The sequence below is a fragment of the Cynocephalus volans genome, chromosome 17 (assembly GCF_027409185.1).
Source record: "Cynocephalus volans isolate mCynVol1 chromosome 17, mCynVol1.pri, whole genome shotgun sequence".
In the NCBI taxonomy this organism is placed as follows: domain Eukaryota; kingdom Metazoa; phylum Chordata; class Mammalia; order Dermoptera; family Cynocephalidae; genus Cynocephalus; species Cynocephalus volans.
In genome coordinates, this window is record NC_084476.1 from 27,475,056 (window position 1) to 27,500,826 (window position 25,771).

At 38.9% G+C, this 25,771-nt stretch overlaps 2 protein-coding genes across 6 annotated transcripts in view; both read left to right on the forward strand.

The window, feature by feature from the left end:
- TMEM245 (transmembrane protein 245) overlaps positions 1 to 16,425 on the forward strand; it is an 87,914-nt gene extending 71,489 nt beyond the window's left edge. For all 4 annotated transcript variants that reach the window (XM_063081833.1, XM_063081834.1, XM_063081836.1 and 1 more), the window contains 3 exons: positions 89 to 263; positions 2,908 to 3,102; positions 11,272 to 16,425. In XM_063081833.1, coding sequence (XP_062937903.1) covers positions 89 to 263; positions 2,908 to 3,102; positions 11,272 to 11,317 — 416 coding nt within the window. In that variant the 3' untranslated portion in view covers positions 11,318 to 16,425. The remainder of the gene's footprint in view (positions 1 to 88; positions 264 to 2,907; positions 3,103 to 11,271) is intronic.
- Positions 16,426 to 18,325: 1,900 nt separating this feature from the next.
- Positions 18,326 to 25,771, forward strand: part of CTNNAL1 (catenin alpha like 1) — a 59,127-nt gene continuing 51,681 nt past the window's right edge. For both annotated transcript variants that reach the window (XM_063081966.1, XM_063081965.1), the window contains exon 1: positions 18,326 to 18,529. In XM_063081966.1, coding sequence (XP_062938036.1) covers positions 18,389 to 18,529 — 141 coding nt within the window. In that variant the 5' untranslated portion in view covers positions 18,326 to 18,388. The remainder of the gene's footprint in view (positions 18,530 to 25,771) is intronic.

A 25,771-nucleotide genomic window follows, 5' to 3' on the forward strand; every position in this document is an offset into this window, starting at 1 on the left:
AAGTAGCAGCTAGTGCTTAGCTTCTGCTGTTTTGTTATCGTTTTGCTCATGATATTAAGTTGCTTTTCTTCTTTTGATCTTTTATCAGCTTTAGCAGCAATCCTTGGAGCAGTGCCATTTCTGGGGACGTACTGGGCAGCAGTCCCTGCTGTTCTAGACCTGTGGCTGACACAGGGTTTGGGGTGTAAGGCCATTTTACTGTTGGTTTTTCATCTCTTGCCAACATACTTCGTAGATACTGCAATCTATTCTGATATATCAGGGTAAGTATTCCATAGAACTTCTGAAGTTACTGGTGAATCATCGAGGGATTTCTATTGCTTTTTTGAAGGAGAGTTTTGTTTTGTTTTATTTTTTGTCTCAGGGATGGAGGAAAGAACCGGTGGTAGGATTTTTCAGTGAAGTAGCTTTTTGTGTTCCCACTGATATAATGAAATTTTAATTTAAAATAACATTGTTTACAAAGTATGGGGCTGGGTGGTTTGCTCACTTGGTTAGAGCCCAGTGTTATAACACCAAGGCCAATGGTTCAGATCACTGTACAGGCCAGCTGCCAAAAAACCCCAAAACCAAACTATGATATTTTGTTATTATGTAAGTATTATTTAATATATATGAGACCCTGAGTTAAAACAAAATTGTGAATAATTTTCTCCTGATGGCATTTAACCTCGGAAAGAAGTATTACCAAATATACGTAAAATAGTTTAAGTACAGTAAAGAGTGAGTGGTTATTTTCAGCATTTCTTTGCTTTTGGGGAAAAACATTAAATTGTGTGTCTGAGGATTTCCCTGTAAAACCAAACCACAGCAAGTTAATGTCTGGCAAGTAGAGCTCTCTTTCTTAAGGTAGAATAGTATGTGGGTGCTTCAGAAAGTTTGTGGAGAAATAGAATTAAAAGATATCATGAACTTTTTGAATTACCCTCATATGGTTCTATGATGAATATGGGTTAAATTTAAATCAGAATCAAAAATTCAGCCATAAATATCTGTTTTTGCAGGTTTTGATATCTCTTTTAGAACTTGCATTAAGCAAATCAAGCTAATTTTCATTTAGTCATATATCCAGATTCACAAGGCTTATTAGAACCTAGGTTGTGACCAAGTGTTAATTTCAATCTGCTACTTAGATTCAGAATATGGCCTCCTGAAACTGTCAATAGTTAATACCTTAATTTTTCTTTAAGTAAATTAAAGGTACAATAGACAAGGTCTAAGTTTATAGAAAGAGTACCCTTCAGTTAATTTAAATTATGTAGAAGCAAATTAGGTGCCACCTTGTTTTCTCGCTAGTGAGTTAAAGTAGAAAATAGCTGATGTAGAACTACTGTAAAACTCTAAAGTTTCAGAGTATAAAGAAACAAGTAACTCCATAAGCCAGCCTTAGGGGAACTTGGCCTAAAACTTGAGAAAGAAAATTAGAAGGAGAACATCAGAGTGTCATTGACTAGTGTTTAACCGTTGAAATTTAAACAGTACGAGTAGGTGTATGATTTATACTTAAGTGCTTTTATTTATTTATTTTATTATTTTTTTAAATTTGGCAGCTGGCCAGTACAGGGATCCTAACCTTTGATCTTGATGTTATAACATTAAGTGCTTTTATTTCTTTAAACTTGACTATAAATTTTATATTACAGTTTATATGTAGAATTTAAGATTTATATGTTTTTTATCTTAATAAAATGTCTTATTTACCCAGCATCATTAGAAAATGGAATATTTGGCATAAATTGTTTGGTTTTTTTAATAAATTAAGCTTTTATTTAAAACCTCCTTTTATTTAAAACATTTTTTTTTTAAGTTTTAAGCATTTTTGACAGAAATTTTCCTCAAATGTTTTGTTTAGGGAAAAAGCTTATTTAGTATACATGGAATACTGCCCTAAATCCTTTTTTGGAATGAGGAAGACAGATAAATTATGAATATAATATTGGTTTCCTAAAGACTGGCTCACCCCAAATGTTACTTATTAAACTGTAACATATTATAGAACATTCTTCCAGGTTATTTAGTTATTTTCCTCTCACTAAATTGTTTTACTCATCTGTATTTAAAAACTAGAATCAAACAGAACATGATTTATTTCTAGTCTCTCTTATCATTATCAATGTGCTGTGCTGCTGTCATCTATCTTATTTCATTCCAGTTATTTAAATGATACTATGATAAGCTAGAGGGCAATTATGACTCTCTCCTGGCATAAAACTCTTGGGCTTTGTGACAAACGTTTTTCTCATGAGGCCTTTAATCATCACCTATGTTAGAAACTGTATTTTACAATAATAGGAAAAACTGTGTGTTGAGGGGGGAGAGGGTATGGGAACTGTCTGTATTTTCTGCTCAATTTCTTTGTAAAATTAAAATTGCTATAAGCATTTACAAAAAAAGAAAAACACAAGCTATGTTTTAGGAGATTGCCAGAAGTCTAACCTATGAATGACAGGGAGGCTATTGCTGTTGTCTTATAAAAAGCATAATTAACTGAATTACAGGCTAAATTGTGCCCACTTAATTATCCTTGATGGAGGTACACCCAACAGGTGACTTATATAACCAGTCCTAAGCCAACATTAACCCACCGTAGGCAACCACCTATAATGGGTGCAAAATATCTGTTAATAATGCTGACTTTATTCTTTCATTTGCTAGACCTATAAAAGAGGCAAATGTCACACACTGGTGCATAGGCAAGAAAATTCTTGCATCTCATTATTACTACAATGAATGTACAGTTGTCTGCACTGAGCTAATCTAAAGGAAGCTGAAAAACATGGTGTATTAAAGAATGAACATTGTCTTAGAAATGTATTTCAGATTTACTCCAAGATTTATGTTTGTTAAAAGTCATGAGCTAAAAAAATAAAAAAGGTCCTGAACTAACTGGTGTGCTCTTTATTCCAGAGGTGGCCATCCTTACCTGACAGGCTTGGCGGTAGCTGGCGGGGCATACTACTTAGGCTTGGAGGGAGCAATCATTGGGCCCATACTTCTCTGCATACTTGTGGTTGCTTCTAATATCTATAGTGCCATGCTAGTGAGCCCCACAAATTCAGTGCCCACGCCAAACCAGACCCCATGGCCTGCTCAGACTCAGCGGTGAGTAAAAACAAAATGATCATAAGCCATATCCTGTCTCTGTATTTGATAAATTGCTTCACTGGATAAAGGTAAAGGTATTCGAGTACTGATGCTGTTGTAAAGATTTTAGAAGACACTAAGCAAATATAAATCATTTGCAGACTTTTGGGTTTCATATACTTGGAAAATTTAAAAACTAAATTTGACTGGCTTAAAAAAAAATTGTTAATGTCATCAAAGACCAAAAGTAAAAAAATTTAAAAGAGGTTATAGGACATGGTATATTAGGTTGAAGAAGACTCAAGAAATAGGACAACCAAATACAATGCATGAATTTGTGGTGGCTTTCTGGATTGGCGATGGGGAGGAGTCTACAAAGAACATTTCTGGAACAATTGGGGAAATTTGAATATGCACCACATATGAAATAATATATCAATGTTAAATTTCTTGGGTGTAGTAATGGTACTTTGGTTATGTAAGAGAATGTTCCTTAGGGTGACATGTCATGATGTCTGCAGCTTATTTTAAAATAGTTCAGCCAAAACTGAGGAGAGAGGAAGTGACTATAGCAAAATGATAATAATTGGCAAATCTAGATGAAAGTCATATGGTTGTTAATTGTACTGGTTTTTCAATTTTTCTGTAGGTTTATACTTTTTCCAAATAAAAAGTTGGGAAAAAATTATTTGGAGGCACCAATATACAGTTGCAACTTCTTATTTTGCATGTACAGATATTAAAATAATAATTGCTGTCATCTGCTATTGCCAACATTTCATAAGTTATAATGTTTAAAAATTTTTCCCAACTACAGTTTTTAAAAAATTATAGTTCAGGTATTATAACTTTTTAGTTCAGGTATTATAACTTACATATGGAGAAATGTATGTCTTTATATATAAGTTGATCTTTTTTCACACACTTCTACCAATGTAACCGCCATCCATATCAAGACGTAGAATATTTCCATTACTCTAGAAGGCTTCCCCATGCTTCCTCTTGAGTCAGGCCTCTTTTGGTCAACATTATACCTATGTGATTCACCCATGTTGTTGCATTCTTTTTTCATTGTTCATTCTTTTTTCACTGTTGTTGCTTCTTCCAATATATTAATATACCTCAATCTTATTTATTCATTGATTGATAGATGTTTGGGTAATCTCCAGTTTATGGCTGTTACAAATCAAGAGGCTATGAGCTTTCTTGTATGTGTCTTTTGGTGGATATGGGTACTTATTCTAGTTGGGTATACACCTACAAGTGGAATGGCTGGGCATACATCTGGTTTACCTTTAGTGGACACTTGTAAAACAATTTTTCTATGTGGCATACCAGAAATTGCATCTTAACAACAAAAGAGTAAGAAGAACAGTCTCAGAATAAAGGATTTTAGTTTTCCAGAGACTATATTGCATTGTCCTTATCCCCAACTGGAAAACACCGGTTTTCCTGTTACTGGGTATTCTAGTGTAATGAAGAAGTCATTGAAAGTTGGTTCTGACAGTGTATTTAATGAAATTATTTTATATTTTTATGTAAAATTCTTTGAAAACATGATTCTTGTTTTGTTATATGTTGTATTTTGTGAAGAGAGACATGGTTCTTTAACTCAAAAGTAGAATAAAGTTTCTGAGAGCTGGTTGGTTAGAGGGCCATTTTAGCTAATGCAAGACACTTGATGGCAGGGAAAAGTCAGTTTCCCCAGAAAGAATGAAAGCAGAGGTACTTAGGTGGTTTTGACAAAGGCCTTACCATTTTGGGGGTGGTGACAATATGATATCCACCTTTGCCTCTTAAAGGCAGGTACTTAGGTACCTGACAGTTACTTTAAAGCAATCCCTATTCCTTGGGCTCACCAAACAAGCAGAAAAAAGAGAATTGGTTGATCAGTATTTTGCTTTTATTTTGGAAAAAACTTTTAATGATTCCAAGTTAGTAAAGCAAAAGAAACTGATAGGAATTCTTCTAGAGGCAAAAGACCTCTTTCCCTTTCTCCCCTTCTGAAAGTAGAAAGTACTTAATCAGATGGTTTCGTGGTTGAAAAAGGTTATGTGAGGACCAGTGTAGCCTTCATCTTTTTTTTTCCCCTTGTTTTTCATACATGGAGTTTAAAGAGTCAAAAATTTCTGCAAAGGTTATTGAGAAAAATAAGGCCTTTTGCCTTCTCCCTGCTCCTCCTTTTTCCCCTCAAAGAGGAACCACTTTTTGACTCATTATTTTGATATTTGCCTCTATATCTTTAAGTACTATATCTATTTCTGGATTTCGGACACGTATAGGCATTATCTATTGACTTCCCACTTTGAAGGTGAGAAATTAGCTCTTTTACTACCCAGCCTCCCAAAACAATTCTGAGGGGCACTTGATATGACCTTTAAAACTGGAAACTTACGTTTTGGTGTCCTGGAATTTTTCTTGAATTATTTCATGATTTCCCTTTCTCTTTTTCAGAAACTTATTTTTGGCTGGCTAATTAGATTAGTTGGTAGAGCATGGTGCTGACAACACCAAGGTCAAGGGTTCAGATCCCCATACCAGCCAGCTGTCAAAAAAAAAAAAAGAAAAAAAGACAGCAATTAATTTTGATATTGACACTCACAGGCCGGTCATTTCATTTTCTTATCTTTTCTCTATTTTTCCATTTCTGTCTTTGTTATACCATTTTTTGGGTGACTTTTTTACCTTTATCTTATAAACTTACTATAGAGGTTTTCATTTCTGCTACCATGTTTTTTTTCAGTCTGGTTTATTGAGATATTATAGAGTAAAATTTGCCTTTTTAGCATATATGTCTGTATTTTCTCTGGGTAACAAATTCCACAAATTTAGCAGTTTAAAACAACATATATTTATTACAAAGTTTCTGTGGGTCAGGAGTCTAAGTACAACTTAGTTGGGTCCTCTGCTCAGGGTCTAACACAGCTGCAGTCAAGGTGTCAGCCAGGGCTGTGGTTCCATCTGAGGGCTGGGGTCCTTCTTGCAAGTTCTCCTGTTGTTGGCAAAATTTATTTTCTTGCAGTCCCAAGAACTAAAGCTTGCAGCTCCTAGAGGCTGCATCTCTCTACAGGCAGTTCATAACATGGCTTTTTGCATCTTCAGTGCCAGCAGGGAAGTATTTTCCTGACTTCTATCTCTGACCTCTAGACTTTTTAAAAAACAGGTCACCTGATTAGACCCAGCTCACCTGGCATAATCTCCTTTTTCATTAATTTAAAGTCAACTGATTAAGGGACATTCATTACATCTACCAAAATCCCTTCACCTTTGTCTTAAAACATAACCATGATATCAGATATGGAAGATTTTGGCTGTTGGCTCGTATTCAGAATGAGATACTCAGAAGCTATAGGTGGATTATTATGTGTGTTGCCATAATATAATCTGGCCAGGGCCATGGCCTTCACACCCCTTGATGTCAGTGATTTTTGGTCCCCTTTTGGGCTGGTAAATTCCTTGAAAAAAGATCTAGTCTTTTGTGTAGAGTTTGAAAGCCTGGCTGCCAGCATTCTGTGAGCCAGGAGGAGGAAAGGGACTGGGTAGTATTCAAAGTGTAACCATTCACTTAATGTCCCACTGTCAGTATGGATCCCCACCCTCATCTCTACCTGTGTCCCCTAATCCAGATACTTTTTGTTTTACCTCCTTCAGAGGGAAAAAACTCTAGTTTTCTGCCACGGAGGGGGGAGGGAAGGGGCAGCTGTTTGGCTGGGTGGAGGTGGGGTTTGAGGATATTGGGTTGGTGGCTCACTGCTTTTTAAGCAGACTTGAATCCTTCTGTGTTAGCTCACCTTCAACTCCATTTCTGTGGTTACTTGATGTCACGAATTCTGGAGCCTTACAGTGGAATTTTGCTAAATAAATCAGATCATTTCTTGGCTTTTCTCACCAGTGGGGGAGGATTCAGCTTTTTAGGATATGCTAGATCATAGCAGTTGTCATCTGCTTTCCACCTTCTGAGAGTTTGTTGCTGTTGCCTCTTTAGGGTTCCCCCCCCCCCCAGATGGGTTTATGTCTTTTAAAAATACCTTTAGTGTCTAATGGTGTTTTGAGAGGGCCTGAAGGAAATGTGTGTTCAGGGCATCACTCTTTAGTGTAAATGACCTCTTAAATGTTAGCAGGGGTTGTGTTTATTACTATTTATTGGGACTTACTGTAATTAAAAACTTTACATGTATTATCTCACTTTACTTAATCTGTCCAACGTTTTTATATGAGGTTAGGAACTATTGTTTCCCATGTTTTCTAGATGATGAAATAGAGGCTTAAAGAGGTTAACCTCTTTAAGGTTACATAATTCTACAGTTGCATAATTAATAAGCACATGGACTGGTGTATTTCAGCTAGTGCTCTTTCTCTGCCTTTGCCTGCCCTAGACACTGACCCTGCCAGAAAAAAATGTCCTAGCTCAGTTACTGTTACCTGCACTTAACATATTTCATAGTGTGGCCATTCATATTACTTCCCGTGTCTTTACTCATCATCTTTACCAAGTCTTGTCAGTTTTACCCCAAATCTGTCCTTGCCTCTTTGTCTCCAGTACCACCCCCTGGTCTAAGCTGGGACCAGCTCCTGGTATTTTGGCTGGCACTGTTGCAGTCATTTCAGTCTCTGAGCTCATCTCTCAACCTCTGCTCTTTCTGTTTGCCAGGTCATTCTTCATACAGCAGTTAATGTGGTCTTTTCATAATGCAGGTATATCTGATCGTGATATTCTTTTACCAAAAATGGCTCTCATTGGCTTAAGGAGAAAGATCAAAATCCTTGACGTGGCTAGTAAGGCCTACGTGATCTGGCCTGTGCCTGCCTCACTAATCCTGTAGTATTTCCCTTTTTGCAGTCTGAGCTACAGCTGTACTGGCTTTCTGTCAGGGCTTCAGATACACCAGGTGCTATTCAAACTCTAGGCCTTTGTACATGCTGTTTTCTCTATCTGAATAAACCCCCATCTTTCCTTCTTAATTAACTCCTAATCATTCTTCAGATCTCAACTCAAATGTCAGTTCATCAGAGGTGCTTTCCCTACCCCCAAGATTAGGTTACATCCTTCCTGCTAGTTTAATACTCTTCCTTTATAGTACAATTTTCATTTATACACTTTATTCTTTTCATTTCCCAATTGACTTTAGTTGCTGTTATTGCAGGGGCCATGCCTATTTTAGTTACTGGTGTATCCACAACCTCTGTCAACAGTGTTTTCTACTTGGAATGTGCTCAGTTCCTAGCTGAAGGAATGAACGGGCTGTGGGGGAATAGCATCTACAGAGGCATGAGCTGTGAAAGGGCTTGGCTTACTTTAGGAACTCTTATGTTATTGTTACAGTGTGATGGCAGAGGGTGGATGGGTGGATGGTTGTGTTTCACTAGACAGATATTGTGGATGTGGGCACTGGTGGCTGTAAAGACCTGCTTGCAAGACTGTTTCTCTGTCCTGCTATCTATAGACAGATGAACAACCATACACCTAAGGAAAAATTGCAGTAAAAAAGACCCTCTTTCTCTGCTTCTCACCGTTGATAGTGGTGAATGCAATATTTCAATGGAGGTGAATGTAGTGGATATAGCACAACATTGGACTCCCAACTATTTTGGCTTCAACTCAATAATCAGAACCTTTTACTTCCTCTGTTCTCTATTAACACTGGGGCTATTTGGGGGGAGAGGTGTAAGAAAGGGCAAAAACACTCCCGTAATCATGCATCTTAGAGCACTTTCTTGATTTCTGGACAGGATACTCAGACTGGAGTTGATATACTTATTCCATGCCTACCAAAAACTGAGCAACCATCTCTGAATAGTAAAGTTGAGAAAAACCTGAAAGGAGGTAGAAGCATATCCCAGGAGCTCCTCCAGGAATGCTGTTCTCTGTACTGAAGTTTTCCTTTCCTTTCTGTCACACCTGGGGAGTACTAAAGGTGGCAACTGGAATGTGGTCCTTTAGGAACTCAGCTTTATCTTTGTCTGGGGAGGAGTTATTAGTAACTCATTCCTATTTTTAGAAGCATTATCTTAACCTGTGAATATCTTCCATAATTAAATACCCAAGTTCAATCAAAAGTGAGTATCTTTTTATAAAAAATTATTTGGTAATTAAATTAAGGTATAGCACATCCTACTCAATGATAGAGCAAGAAGTTATTTTTGTCTTTGCAAAGTGAGATACAAAAGATGTTCTCCAAAAAACATCCCCATGTCTGCAGACCCTTACACTAACCTTAAGAATTTCAGTTGGAGTGTCCTCCCTGTCATTCCAGTCTGGAATAATGAGAAAATAGAGAGAAAGCTGGAGTTAGGAAGGGGGTATACTTGACTCACTCTCTGTTGGCTTAAACATTCTGTTACTTAAAAATTTCCTGAATCTATTCATTTTCTTTAGTCCCAGTGAAATGACCCAGTGATCGGATTTCTTCAGCAGTCTCTTCACTGGTCCCTGCTTCTAGTCTTGATTCTTTCCAATCTGTTCTCCATAGTGCAGACTCTGGTTTTTCTGAAGCATAAATATTATGTTCTGCTGCTTAAAATTCCCACAGTGGCTTTTGATGGCCTTTGAGATAAAGTTGAAACTTTAATTTGGCTTGTCAGACTTTTCATGTCTTATTTCTGCCTACCCTCTAGATTCATCTCTCTGTGCTACCTGCCTTGCATTTTACTTTCCAGCCATATTGAACTCGTTTTAGTTCCCTGAAGTCAGTGTATTCCTTGCACATGTTGTCCCCTCTGTAAAGAATACCACCCCTTTCTAGCCAAGTCCGATGTCATGGTCTGTACTCAAAGTACTCTTTTCCTGAGAAGCATTACTGAAACTCTCTGCATTGATAAGAAGTCCTGGTTATGTGTCCCCATAGCATCTTGTACATCTCTTATGGGAAAGGTAATACATATTCTATAAATATGTGCTAAATTCATTGTCTTTCCCACTAGGTGGTAAGCTTTCTGAAGGTAGGAATTATGTCTTTACTTGTTTACCACTATTTTACCATTTCTAACATGGTGTCTGGCCTACAGAAAGTGCTCAGTGAGAATTTGATAAATTAATAGATTAAAGACACCAAAGCAGATCAGATAAAGATTTTCGCAATATAACCTTGAGGCTGATAAAAGAGAATAGGACATAGTAAACCCCAGCCTTGAAGCTTTATTCCAAATTTGTTGGAAGGGAAGGCATATGCATTATAGTGATGACATATGCTCTGTCACAAGGGTTTGTACCTGTGTACTGCTATGGGTTTAGGAAATACATGCTCAACTCTGCAGAGACAACTAAGTCAGTTATAGCTTTTTAGTTTTAAGCATCCAAAGTTTATTCTGGGATGCTGGGAGTCAACAGATCTTGAGTTGTTAAATCAGAAAAGATTAAAGTATTTACATGGAAGAAGGGGGTAGGAGGTGAAGTGAATTTGTAAAAATCTCATTGAAACTTTAGGTGAAGAAGATCCCAAAACATTTTTAAGGAGCAATAGTATGTGAAAGACTACACCGCACAATCTCCTTAAAGGATGTTCTTAAAGGAGGTATAAAATATTAAGAACAGTCTCTGTTCCCCCAATCACTTATGGTCCTGGTTCTGCATTGCCTGTTGTTAGAAGAGAAATTCTACAACTTTGGTTCTTAGGAGCATAATAATCTTTATGATTTGGGAAGGAATCCTGTATTTAGACAGTTTAGGTAAGATATTAGACATTTTTAGAAATAGTGTCAATGCAGTGTTTATCCCTTTGTTTCTTCCGTAACCAAGGAGTTAGTTTTATGAGCCATGCTGATTAGAGCTATGCCTCTTGAATAGGCTGGTAACAAAATCATTTCTGCGTCTCTAGGTTATGGATTTTTTTTTTCCTAGAGATAATTAGAGATGGTGGACCCAGCTAAAAACTGGAGTTCTTGTTACTGAAGAATGAGCAACAACTAGCAGACTTTGAAACAATACTCAGTGGAAATGTTAAGAAAAACAGTGACTGAGTAATCTCATCAAAGCTCTCAAAGACTATACAAATAAGATACCGTTTTTATTTGTATAATCTCAAAGATTATACAAATAAGATTATACAAATAAGATACTGTTGTATGGTTATGTGCTCTTTTTTTCCTTTTTCTTTTATTTTCCTTTTTAAAAAAAATATCTCTTTGGTTTTATGTTTGCCCCGTCCTTTCCAAAAAGAAAACTAATAATTCCATCTTCTCCTCTTTTAGGATTTTCCATGACATCTCTGAAGATCTGAAATCTTCAATAGACTGACATGGTTTCCACTGTAATGATTTATTTAGGAATTTCAACCTTGACATGAGTTCAGCTCAGCTGTGGCCTTCTGTCCTTTCAGTCGTGCCTAGCAAACAGAGCCCAGGAAAGAAGCAGAAGCCTCCTGGCCTTACATACAGAATGCCTGGACAAGAGAGAACTTGCTGTGGGCTGCTTTGCATTTTAAAACACAGCTTGGGAGTTCAGAAATGTGGTTGCTGATTTAACTGTTGCTAAGATGGCTTGAAAAGTTTTAGTTTATACACTGGTACCACGGCTTGAAATTTTCCCACTTTGGTTATCTATATTATTATTATATATATTTATAAAGTTATTTTAAGAACTTTAAAGTACCTGTTCAAAGTACATGCAGTGTAATTTTCTCCTGCTTTAAGAAATCTATTCTTAAATTTGTCTGTGACAGTCACTTTTCAACGAGGAGGGCTTTCACTTTGAGTATGTAATTGCGTGAGCAGGAAAAATGAGTCCTCTATACTTCTTGCACAATGTATCATCCCCTCTTTAAGAAGAACAAATCTTAAGTGTAAGGATGGGATAGATTATTTGATGTTCAATTTTATGTTGCAACCATAGGAGATGCAGAAAGACTGAAGCTCTTCCTCCCCTTCCTTCGCCATCCCCCATTACACTCTTGCCAAAATTCTAAAATTGGCTGACCACACTGAAATAAAATACTTATTAAGCTGCTATGAATGGTAACAATATGATAGAATTCATGCTAACCATTTTTTTTTCTCTAAATGTTTTAAGTGAAAAATCTCAGGTGTAGCAGTATTCTGATTTGTTAAATGAATCCCTGTTTCATTATTTGGAACTCTGCCAATTAGTTACTTAAATACAGTCGAATTTTATATTTATGTAGTGTTTTTCCATCACTTAGCACAGTGCCTTGCACATACCACTCTAGATGAATGCTTATTGAACGGAATTGTAACTTTTAAAATATCTCAGATATCACCATAACCAGCATAGTGCTTTGCATTTTACAAAGTCATTTTGCACATATTATTTCACAGACATTTCACATCACCTGTCATTTAGCTTTATATTATTTTATAAAAGTTTCGCACTGATGGGGAAACTAAGGTTCAGAAAAGTGACCAACTCAAAGTCATAAAGTTTAGTTACTAAGATTTGGCCTCAGATCTTTCTGACTCCATAGCCTGAAAATTCTGCTATGCTATAGAGCATTTCTTCTAATATCTTATGCGGTTATCCCAGTGCTATGAGACAGAATGGGTGCTATCTATTTGTTATGAATGAAGACTTATCCTACAGTTAATGATGGTGCTGGGACTAGAACCCAGCTCTTAGCTTTGCACCCTTGTTTAAAAGAATTGTCAGGCCCTTCCTCTGCTCCCAAGGGAATATGGAGGAGAAGGGGCTCAAAAGTGTTGAAGATTTCCTTTTTGGAAAACATTTAAAAGTGGAAATAATTTTTTCTAAAACATCTTCTTACAGAGAAGTTAATGTAATTAACTTAAGAATGATAATTAGCTTTAACTTTATTCTTGTACTTCAAAAGAATAACCCCATCTAGAAAAGACTACCATGAGGTCTTTTGACTGTTTTTATGCAGTAGACTGCATGTAATCTCTTATTTTTATTATGAGGCCTTCAACAATTATCTGCTATTCTACCATGTGTCAGATTTGGCCACTAAGTAACTCATTCTCTTCTTTAGTCATTCATTCATTCATTCATTCATTCAGTAAAACATGAGAGTTTGCTAAACTGTGGGCTCCATGCCAGGGACTGTACAGGGTGCTGTAGGAGATAACTCATAAAAAGGCCTCTGTCTGCCTTAAATCTTAGCCAGATCATGTGTAAGACTAAATTTAACATTTTTGCATTAAAAGGGTTAAAAAAAAAAGCTGGTTGGTTGGCTCTGTTGGTTAGAGTGTGGTGCTGATAACACCAAGGTCCTAGGTTTGATCCCTGTACTGGCCAGTAAAAACAACAACAAAAAAAACCCCCAAACAAAACAGGGTTATAACGGAAATCAGGTTTGCTTTTTAAAATTATATACTGGTAAGTTTATAGCCATAATTAGCAAATATTCATGAGAAGCAGATATTATACACAATGAGTTAGTGTGCATATACAAAGCATGTTCCTCCAAAGTGCTTTTAGCTATATAAAGTGGTACTGCAAAAAACTAAACTTGAGCTAATGTATGGCTGTTGCTGGGATAATTATTAGGATGAAAATCAGGTTTAGAGCTGCCAAAATTAGCAGCAGTGATGTTATATCACCCTGAAATATCTGGAGCAGAGGTGCTCCAGAGTGCTACACAGTCCTGATCAGGAAACTTCAACTGACCCATTGCTACAGCTACAGCATAAGGACTGGGAAGGCCTACAGCTACGGAGGGAGGTCTTCGTGGAACCCACAGAATGAGAGAGAAGCATCCCAGCCTGCACCCTCAGCTACAGCGAGGAGGTTTTACAGAATGTTCACAGGGTAGAGAGATCAAGTGGTATGAAAAGGTAGGAGTCCAAATATCAAGTCTCACAGATAAACTGCCCTTAAAGTCTCAGTCAGAATTTGACCCAGAAAGAGGAAACTTCCTTAGGAATAGACAATGCATTGATGAAGTAGCTTTAGTAAAAATCGACTATAGAAATCTATCACAATATCATGCATTTTTATAGGTTTATTAAAGATTTGTTTGTGACTGATCTGAACTGTTGACCTTGGTGTTACAATACTGCACTCTAACCAACTGAGCTAACCATCCAGCCTGAAAAATTAGTTTCAAGTTCACATTCACTAATTTAATGGGGTGGGGGGAGGAGGTAAAAGCTCTCTACACAGACATGCTTCTCTCTTTTCTGAGGGGAAGCAACGCACGGGATTTTCAGCATAAATTCCATGTTATGCAAGTCCTGCTTAAGTTCCAAAATTCCTGTTACTCTATTCTGGGAAGTGATTTCTGTAAGACTGCCTTAGATGCCAGTCTTAGTTATTGTTAAAATTGCAAGGATTCCTATCACTCCCTTCCATGAGAGGGGGTTAGCTGGCAGAGTTTTCCCTCAGTTTCTGAGACTGTTGTGGCTTGACCCTTGACAGTGGGAAAATACCTAAGGTTTGTTACATGGAGACCCTGTATTTAAACAAACTCTGGTAGCCTTTGGAAATGGCGGCTGCTTATTTTAGCTCAAGGGCTGTTAAACCTTGCCAATGAGGTCTTCTGGTGAAACCTGGTCTTAACACAAACCCATTGTGACCTATCAGGACTTCTTAGTACCTCTAGTTCCCACTTTGGTTATGTTAGTGCATCAGGAATGTGTCACTAGTGGGCCTGAGAAATACTCAGAAATTCAGACCATGAGGGGTTAGATTAAAGCAAAATAATTTAGGTGAGCTTCCCAGAGCTTTCAACCTCAGGGTTTATAGGAAAAACCCCTCAGGACTTCCCATGGTCCTGACCTTGCAGTCCTCTCTGATGGGTCTCCCAAAAGCTTTATAAGAGTATTACAGTAGGACTTTGAGGGTGCATTTCATAGTGGAAATAGCCTCTGGCAACATACTTCCAAATTCTAGTTTTGGCTAAGAACAAGTACTTTTAATTTTATAAGTTTCTTGTCTTTACACATTTAGCCATCAAAATATATCCATTTCATTAATTTATTATAGAGAACCTGCAAAAAAACCCACGTGATATCTGAAGCCACTGAGCAATTGCTTTTTGATAGTTTAAAAAGAATTGTGAACCAAGATGTTCTATCTACCAGGGTCATAGAAATTCTGTGCTAGAATGGGCCCTAGATAATTAGGTGATCCTTCCATTTGCAAGAAAAGGAAACAAATTTGTTGGTTAAAGTGGCTTGTGAAAACACATACAAATACAACCAGTTAGTAACAGAATTCAGAGTAGAATACAGCTTTTTCTCTCAGTCCATTGTTCTGTTTCTCTTCCCTTTTCCCCATAGTCGAGAAGCTTTTGGCAAAATGTGTTCCTTATAGCAGTAGTTCCAAGAGATGTTAATAGATGGTGTAAGAGAAAAAAAAGTGTGTGGGGGGAAGGGAGGGGATTTCATGGTCAATTAAAATTGGGGGATGCTGAGTTTGTTTCCTTTCTGTAGGACTTCCAAGAGTTTTTAACATGCTGTTATAAATTGTGAACTTGTAAGAGGGGACAAAGACTGTTTGACCTTGGATTGTGTCCCCTCTTTATTTTCTCAGTATCTCAAAGGACCCATAGTCCTTTGGGAAACATGGCACTTGATCAGATTTACAGCTCTTTTAGAATGCATCCCTAATGGAAATACCTAATGGTAAATCTATTACTTGGGTACCATGTAATCCATAATAAGGTTTAAAGTTTAGGGAGATATTAGAAAGACCATATTTGCTGATCAAAAGCTATGCTTAAAGTATAGCGATCCTTTTCCACCTGTGGTGTGTAAAATCAGTATTTAATTTTGCAAGTTTTTCAAGGATCAGTTAACATGCAAATACAGTGGTGATATAATGATATTACGTTTTAATGATGCTTTTGTATGGCACTTTATAGCTTCAACCCTGTGAGATAGGCAGTGTTATACGTGTTGTACAGATGAGGTCCTGAAAGGTTCTTTGTGATTTTCCCCCAAGTTTATACCACAGAATGATGGAGCCAGAATTCAGTTGCAGAACTTCTGACTCCAAGTCCAGAGTTCTTTACTCTGCATCTGGTTTCTCATTTTTCTTCTAGCTTAATATTTTACCTTGAAAAAGATGGAAGCAAACCTTAAAGTAACATCATTTCAGCTTATTATCAAATACTGTTTCTTTTTCATTACAGTGACCCAGAAGTGTTACTCTCATTGTAGCTATTCCAAAGAAAACCCTTCTTTGTCCTTTGCAGTGCCACTTATTTAGGTGACTGGAATCTATTTCAGATACCGTTTGATTTTGAAACCAAGATTGGATATAATATTGGAATTGCTTAATGTAACTCTTTGAAAATGTATCATCGGTGCATTCTCAGGAAAATGAGAGGTTTGAAAGTAAAGAATATTCAAATACAACAATAAATATTCTTTATTCTCACACAAATGCTGTTTCTTAGCTTTAAATTGCTTTGACAACCTCCTAATGTAACTTCTTTGTAAATGTAAAATATTTATATTTTGAAATAAAATTACTAGTGTTGAATGAATCAAGTGATAAACTTAGTCTCTTTTTCGTTGAGAAATTTCATCTTTAGTGAAGCCCAACTTTTATGAATATGTCCATCTGTCTCTTAGGCCTTATATTTTGCCTTTTCCTTTGGCACCAGTACCTACAATGAATTTTTATGAAATAGGGTCACCTTACGTAAGGGAAGGTATGTCTGGAGAGTGTATGCTGGGCACTTTGAAGAGGTTAAGGGGTCCGTGCACAGGGGAAAGTGGCCTTTTGGGAGATAAGTGGTGAGGTGGGTGACTGAGGAGTAAGAACTGGAAGAAAAGGAAGTGTGATTATTTAGACCTTTGCTTTTTGAATGAAGAAAAGAAGCCTACGCTTGGCTATCTTCAATACCAAATTTCTCTGTGCAGTACTCTGAGATGAAGTTGAACCCACATGTGGAAGTACTTTTGGAGCACATTTCAACAGTACTTGGGAAAGAGTTTTTGACACCTCGAATTGATGGGATCCAGTTCATCCTGACATTATCGAAGGAGAAATGATCCTGGCCAACGTGTAAGGGTGGACTAGCCTCAGGTTTTTTCCTACTCTGATAGGTTCTCATTGGCAGATATGGCAGTTCACAAAACACTTCATGCTTCTTAGTTGACTGCTTAAACTTAGAACTCCTTCACAAGGTTCTGAAGCTTCTGACAACCTCCCTCTGGCTTTGCTCCTGGAAACCTTAAGTGAAGGAGTGTTCAGTTCTCCCTCCCATGGCAGGGGCTCTGTGTAAGCACATGGTTGTGCTTAGAGAACTGATTCTTAACTTTACCCTTAAATGAGTTCCCTGAATACACTAGTGATCTTTCATTCCACATGCAGTTACTAAGAAATTGCTTTGTGCTGGCACTATGGAAAAAGTAATTTTGAAAAGCAGTTTTTAAAAATAAGCATTGAACAATAGATGCTTTTTTTCCCATATATTTTATCTGATTTCTTTTTGAAGAACAAGTCTAAACAGTAGCTTGAAAGATACACTATCTTCTTGCCATTTACCCAGATATTTCTTAAATGACTGTACTATCAAATGTTTCATCTTCAACCCAGTTCAAAGGGTTTGTGAGAATAATATATAGCCAGAGGCTGGTGGGTTAGCTTAGTTGGTTAGAGCACCGAGCTAATAACAGCAAGGTTAGGGTTAGGGACCCTTACCGGCCAGCCACCAAAAAACAAACAAACAAACAAACAAAAAACATATATATATATATATACGTGTGTGTGTGTGTATGTGTGTGTATAATATATATTTATATATATATTTTTTCTACGTGTAGGGAGAGCGCGAGCGCGCGAGTGCCAGAAAATAAGCAAGGTGGAGGGTGGAAAGGGGGCCTTCCTGAGAAGCCCCAGAAAGACGACTGCTAGTCGAATTCCGTTCCCGGGTAAAGACCCTTCCCCACAGACTTGACTCAGGTTCTGCTGTACATACCACTTTCAACCCTAACGCAGCTTCCAGAAGTGTTTGAGAGAATTCGGAATTGAGTAGGGACGAGTCACTGATCGGGAGGACGGGAAGGTTTGCTGGGCACTGTCGTCCTTCTCCGGGTAAGAGACCACGTGGGCGTGGGAGGCGTTTGGTTTCTCCGCGCTAGCCTGGAGGGAGGAGCTCCGAACATATCCAAGACAGGTCTAAGGAGAGACACTGGCGGAGCAGGGAGTCGGGTCAGAGGGAGCGCGCGGTGCTGGGGCGGGGCCCGGCTTTGGGGGCGGGGCTTCAGAGCGGGCCCTCGACTGGAGCGGGTGGGGCGTGGGGGCGGGGAGTGGGCGGGGCCGTTCCGGGGGCGGGGCCTCGGGCGGCGCGGGTTCGCTGCGGCTGCCCGGGCTGGCGGGCTGGCAGGCGGGCGGCGGGCTGGCAGTGGCGCGGGGTCCCGGCTGCGCGACCGGCCGAGGGCCATGGCCGCCTCTCGTGGCCTCGCCGGCGTTGGCGGCGCCGGAGCAGTTCAAGGCTCCGGCCCGTCGAGCTTCGCCTTCGACTCGGGACTCGAGATCAAAACTCGCTCGGTGGAGCAGACGCTGCTCCCGCTGGTTTCTCAGGTAAAGTGGCGCCCGGCGCGGCCCCGCGGCCCCTCCCGCCGCGGCCCGCGATGGCGGCGGCCGCTCGCACGGCCGGGGCCGGGCTGGGCGGGGGCAGCGGTGCCCCACTTTCGGCACGAGCACTGCGGCGCTGGTGTCGGTCGCTTCTCCGGGGCAGGGGGACGACCCGGAGTCCAGCGGCGAGGACGAGTGGGCAGAGCAGCGGGGAGGCTGCGGGGCGCGGGCGCGGGGCCGGCGGAGCCCGGGCAGGTGCGCTGTCCGGCCTGTGCCCCGAGGCCGAGCGAGGCCCCCTGCGCAGGGCGGGCAGCGTCGCCCAGCTCCGGGAGACACAGTGGACCCCCGCGGGGCCCTCCGCTGGCATCGAGGACCCTTCTAGTCGTGGCTGCTGGACCGACCGCTGTTCCCCTTTCGCATCCCCAGTGCACACCCCAGGCTGTTGGCCACTCCGGCTGGGGCATTCCTACCAGCCTCCGAGGCCAGCGTGCTCTCCCCGAGGCCTTTGTCCCTTTCCCCTGTCCCTGTGTCGCCTCGCCTAACTCATTCACCCGTGCCCCTGCCCCTTAACCCGCCTGCTCACTTCAGTCTGCTTTTGTCCGGCCTCTCGAAGAGGGATGTCAAGGACTGTCTGAGAGTTAATCCGGACACACACCTTTCTGCCAAGTGCCGTCTGGGATGTACGCGATATTATATCTGGTGATCATAACAGAAGTCTAGAATCAAGTGACAGAGGCGTCTAGTTTTAGAAAAGTTTTTGTATACACAGCCTGAGGGCTAGAATTCCTCACCTAGATCTGTGGTAAGGAGCCAAGCACTGTGGCGGGGAGTGAAGAATTCTGTGCCTTGGGGATCGCGTTGGCGATGTGTGACTCACGCCTAGGTTGTTAACGTCTTGGTGATTCATACTAGGATTACTAGGATTTTAGAAGTAGAAGGAATCATAAAGATTATCTAAATCTAAATTAAAAATGTTTTTCTTACAGCATCCTTGACACCTGGCGACCAGTACCCTGCTTAAACATGTTCACTGATGGGGAGCATGTTGCTGTTCTATAGAATTTTAAATACTACCTCTTCTCCAGCCCAGCCCTGCAAATATTTGGAAACAGCAGTCACACATGTCCCTAAATTGCTGTTATGCTGATTAAATAAACAGCCCCATTTTATTCACCTGTTTCCCGTGGCTGACAGAGCAGCGATGAATATACAGGACACTCCCCCTTCCCTTTTCCCTGTGTCTGATAGAGGCACTGACCAGAGGAAGGAGTGCTGGGATCCTTTAGTAATGTCTGCACCATCCCTGCTCCCCCTCCAAAAGAACACCATCACTACCACCGTCACCACCACCGGTACAACCACAATCCCAAATGAGAAGTACTGGAGCAGTTTTAAGAAAGAGAAGAGAGCAGTGGAGTTCAAGTTGATAGTATTTTATCCGTTTATTTAATAATACTTAAGTAATTTTTACTATGTGCTAGGGCATGTTCTAAGCACTTTGTAAATGTTAACCCATTTAATTCTCACAACAATCCTGGGAGGTAGATGTATGTTTGTTCTCAAGATATGGTTGAGGAAACTGAGGAATAGTGAAGTTAAGTAACTTGTCATCAGGGCTTTCAACCAAACTGTAATTTGAACCCAAGCAGCCTGGCTCCAGAGTCTGTTCTTTTAGCTATGCTATATACCCTGTGTTCCCCCTCTAGAGATTAGAAGCAGTGATGAGGTCAGCTAGTCATAGATACAGAGAAGAAAAGAGTTCACAATGAAAAAACAACCTGGAAGTTCCTCATCTGCAGAAATGGTAACTTTTCATATTATCACTGCTAAAAATGTATCGGTTCCACAGTTCTGCATTATGTAATTCTGGGGTAAAAGGAGGTGAGGGCAGTAGGAGAGTGTAGGAGGAAAAGTGTGAATCACTGCTGAGAGTTAACTAGAGGTCAATGCCAAAGGGGGAAAATGCCTGCTTTTTGTTTTCCTTGTTCCAGGCCCACAGCTGAGGTTCTTCATCCCACACATGTACCCACAGCTGCATCTCTAGCACAATCCCATAACTGATTCCTAGTGATTGACTGTCTTCAAAAAGAAAAAGTTAAATTATGCTTAATGTCAAGAAATGTATAAAGCATGCTCCGAATACTGTGTTAACAAAACAAGGAAGTGTGGAGTACAATTTAGAATGATTTTAAAGTTTCAGTGAGTGTTAGGACATTAAAACTGCAGCTCTCTAGAAAACTCGTATGTCCAGCAGTCTCATTTTCTAAGGATGCTGCATTATTATCCAACTCATGTTTCACTATCTCATCCACAAGGGTATTTGAAGCATTTTAAGCAAGAATTTGTTGTGTGCTTACTAGTTGCTGCACTTTGAGGGGCTTATATTCTAGTCTGTAGGCAGGACATATATAGAATAGCACATACCAAGTATCAAAGGAGAATCGTCAATGGCAAGTGCTCTAAGAGCTCAGAGAATGCATGGATGAGTCAGTAACAATGCCGTGGAGGAGACAGGGTTTTGAGGTATGGGTAAGACTAGCACTCTATAGTTTAAAGTAGAGAGTTTCTATTCATCTAACGTCTTCTGACTCTCCAAGCGAAAAGTACTGGGTTACTGGTCTTATTCTTGGAAGGCAAGGTTGTGTCAATATTCAAAAAATGAGTATAATTTTCTACATTCACAGATTAGAGAAGATACACATGTTCACAATACAGATGAAGAAAAAGCATTTAATTAAATTCAGCTTCTAATCATGATAAAAAGCACTTAGCAAACTAGTAGTAGAACAAAACTTCCTTAACCTGGACGAGTATCCAGAGAAAACTTACAGTTAATATCATATAACTTACGTGTTATATTACAAGAAACAAGAGCAAGATGCCTGCTATCAGAGCTTCTGTTCAACACTGTACTGGAAATCCTAGCCAGTGCGGTAAGACAAGGAGACGAAATAAAAGGTGTAGAGACAGGAAAGGAAAAATCAAAAGTCTAATTGTGATGTTATCTACATGGAAAAGTCAAAAGAGTTTACAAATAAATTATAAAAATTAGGAATGTTTAGCAAGTTCACTAGATACTAAGGTCAATTGCATTTTTCTACATTAACAACAAACAGAAAAAAGTAATTCTAAAAATAAAAACCCAGTTATACTAACAATGACAGCAACATATGAGGTTTCTATATATATATATATATATATGTATATACATATACATATACGTATATATACTTATACATATATATAAACACACACACACAGCAAAAGAGATACCATAATTCATGGAAAAAATTTAAAAGTTTTGTCAAAAGCCAAAGTAGATCTAAATAAATGGGAGAGAAGTACTGTGTTCATGCATAGATTGACATGATATTATAGACATATCAATTTTCCATACCGATCTACAAATTTAATGCAATTCCAACGAAAACTTCAATAGGACTTTTTGGTAGAATTTTATAAAAGTGATTCTAAAATTTATGTGAAAGAACAAAAGGCCAAAAATAGTTAGAAGAGAAACAAGGTGGGTGGACTTGCTCTACCAGATTTCAAGATTTATTATAAAACCAGGGTAATTAAGACAATGTGGCTATAAGAATGGGGATGAAAAAATAGAGCAGTGAGACAGAATAGAGAGCCCTTGAACAGATGCATACACACATGGAAACTTGGTAAATGACAATTGGCATTGCTGGTTAATAGAAAAAGGAAGAACTTTTTAAAAAACGAGGCTAGAACAATTGGTTATCTACGTAGAAATATATGAAATTGGATCTTTGTTTCATGCCATGTAAAAAAAAATTAATTCCAGATGGATAAAAGACATCAATATGAAAGTAAAAACTTATAATACTTTTAGGCAAAAAATAGGGCAATATCTTCACCACCTCAAAGTGAGAAAGGTTTTTTTTTTTTGGTTTGGCAGCTGTCCAATAAAGAGATCTGAACCCTTGACCTTGGTATTATCAGCACCACACTCTAACCAAGTGAGTTAACTGGCCAGCCAAGGAAAGGATTTCTTAATACATCAAAAATGCTAACTCTAAGCAAGATTGATAAATTTGACTCCATTAAAATGAAGAACTTCTGTTCATCAGAAGACATTGTAAAAGTGAAAAGATAAGCCGTAAAATGGGTGAATGTGATTGTAGCACAAATAACCAACAAATGATTGGTAGTACCCAGAATAAAGGACTCCAAAGAACCAAAAATAAGAAGATTAGCCATTAAAAATTGATAAAAGAAATAGCCATTTCTCAGAAGAGGAAACAAATGGCTAAAAAATATTGTGAAAAGATGTTCAACTTCTTTACGAATCAGTGAAGTACAAGATATAACCATAACGAGAACACGTGTTGGTGAGGAATGTGGTCATGGTGGGAATGTCAATGGTAAACCATTTTGGAAAACGATTTGGTATAATCTATTAAAATTGAAGGTAGGTATTAACTATGGCCCAGCAATTTCACTCCTGAGTCTTCACCCCAAGAGAACCCCCTACACGTGTACTATAGAAATTGATTTGAGTGTGGATCGCATTTTTATTTCTAATGGCCCTAAACTGAAAACTACCCAAATGTCTTTTAACAGTAGGACATTTAAATAAACTGTGCTTTTAAACAATGAAATACTATATGTCAGTGAAATGAATGACCCACAGCTATAATTATCAATATAGATAATCTTAAAAACATAATGTTGAGTGAAAAAAAACTGAGGTTTCAAGCCAGGCGAAAATAAATCATATATCATTTAGGGCGATGCCATATGTACAGTGGTTATAATAAGGGAGTGATGAGCACAAAATCAGGACAGTGGTTTCTGGGGTGAGGTAGGTGATTTAGACAGGGAGGAGCCCACAGAGCACATGGATGTCAGAGGTACTGGCATTAAGACAGTTTTTTGAAAAGCCCTGGGCTAAGACTCAAGCTATTTTCTGCAGAGCAACTCCCCACCTCTTTTAATAATCACTTTATTTTTCCTATCAGAACTCCCACTCCCAGTCTTATAATGTTTTTATTAAAGGAAAGGAAGAAGGCTATCTTCCACAGAGCTCCACCCTGGTGTGGAATGTTATTCTACTGCCCATGAGTCTTTTCCTGTCTGTGATAGATTTCCTTCATTCAGCATTATATAGACCCTTTAGATTTCTAAGGTAGCTCACCTCATTTTCTCATTTCTCTCTGCATCGTCCTAGAAGCTTTTGAGGATCCTTTTTTTCAGTAAGTCGGGTATGAAGAGAGTAGATAAGGGTCCTCTCTGCTCTTTGCTGATTTGTGAATGTAAATACATGTGTATTTTAATTGCAAAGATAAAACATGAAATCCAAATGACAAAATGGTTTGTAAAGTAGGTGAAAGTGTCCTCTTTCTGCCTTCTTGATAGCATACTCCCATGATTGGTGTGTTTACTTCCATATTGTTTACTATAGCGAATTAGCTGATTTTTAAATTCTTATAATTCTGAGAATTTACTGATGAGTTAAGCCCAGAAATGAACGTCTCTTTTAAAAATTGTGAAAATAATTTTAGACCTTTTAGTAAGGAACTTTATGAGTGGACTTAGCTTCTCTTAATGAAAATTTTAAAGGCACGCTTGCATTTGGATTGAACATTTTCCAGACCGCTTTGAGTAAGAGGAAGACGGCCACACCTAATTATGCACCGGGGAGGATGCTCGTAGTGAGAGCAAAGTGTGTGTTTGGGAACTGAACAATAGTTGGTATGTTAGCCTAATTGCAATATCTTTTCTTTATAATTGAAAATTTAAACTTCATGTAAATAAAGGATTTAATAAACACAACTGTCTTAGTCTTTTGGGGCTTCTGTAAGAAAAATACCATAGGCTAGATGGCTTAAATAACAGAAATTTATTTCTCACAGTTCTGGAGTCTCAGATTTGGTGTCTGCTGAGGTCCTACTTCCTGGTTCACAGACTTCTGTCTTCTCACTGTCCTCATATTATAGTATCGTTCTGAGATCTTAACATAAGATTTTTTTTTTTTTTTTTTTTGTGCTGGCCAGTACAGGGCCTAGACCTTGATATGTTATCAGCAACTCATTCTAACCAACTGTCCTAACCAGCCAGCCAACATAATATTTTATAGTCACATCTTTACCTTCATCTTTAGACTGTGCTTTTTTGACAGTGCCATGGATTTTGTTTTTGCCTAGAAGCCATTCTTAATTTTAGCATGGTGTGCAATCTGGAGAAGCTAGGAATTTTCAAAACCAGCAAGTTCTGTCTTGTTTTCATTTAACAGTGTTTCCTTTATCTTCTTTTTCTTTTCTTACACTTTACTTTTTTCTTTCATACACTTTTCACTTTTGCAGCAAGAAGAATCCAGGTAGCACCTTCAAAATCTGCCTTGGAATCTTCTTAGCTAGATCATGCAGTGCATTAGGTATATTTTCTCTTTTTTATATTACTGAGAGTGACTTTCTGCCACTACATAATAAGAGTCCTCTTTTCTCTAGCTTTTTTTTAAAAAAGATGACCGATAAGGGGATCTTAATCCCTGATTTGGTGTTGTCAACACCATGCTTTCCAAGTGAGGTAACCGGCCATCCCTGTATAGGGATCCGAACCCGTGGCCTTGGTGTTATCAGCACCACACTCTCCTAAGTGAGCCATGGTCCGGCCCTCATTTTTCTCTAGTTTTCAGTAAGATTTTTCTCACTTTCCTTTAAGCTTTCGGCCATAGCTTCTGCTGTGGTCTGAGTGTTGGTGTCCCCCAAAATCCATATGTGAGAACTTAACCTCTATGGTGATGGTATTAAAAGGTGGGGGTCCTTGGGAGGTGACTAGGTTGTGAGGGAGCCCTCATGAATGGGATTAGTGCTCTTACAAAAGAGGCTTAAGGGACCCTCTTTGCTTCTTTTGCCATGTGAGGATATAGAAGGCACCATCCGTGAGGAACAGGCTCTGAGCAGACCCAGATTTGCTGGTGCCTTAATATTGTACTTCCCAGTCTCCAGAACTGTAAGCAATAAATTTCTGTTGTTTATAAATTACCCAGTGTAAGGTATTTTGTTATACCAGCCTGAACTGACTAAGCTTCCTTAAAGGTCATCATGCTTCTACAGAGTTTCTTCAACACTCTTGTAGCTTTTACTAACTCCTCAAAGTCCGTACAACTTCTACTGTCTGATTTCAAAGCCATTCTCCCATTTTAGGTTTTGTTACAGTGCCACCCCAGATCCAAGTGCCAAAATGTGAATTAGTTATCTCTTGATGGAGAACAAATTA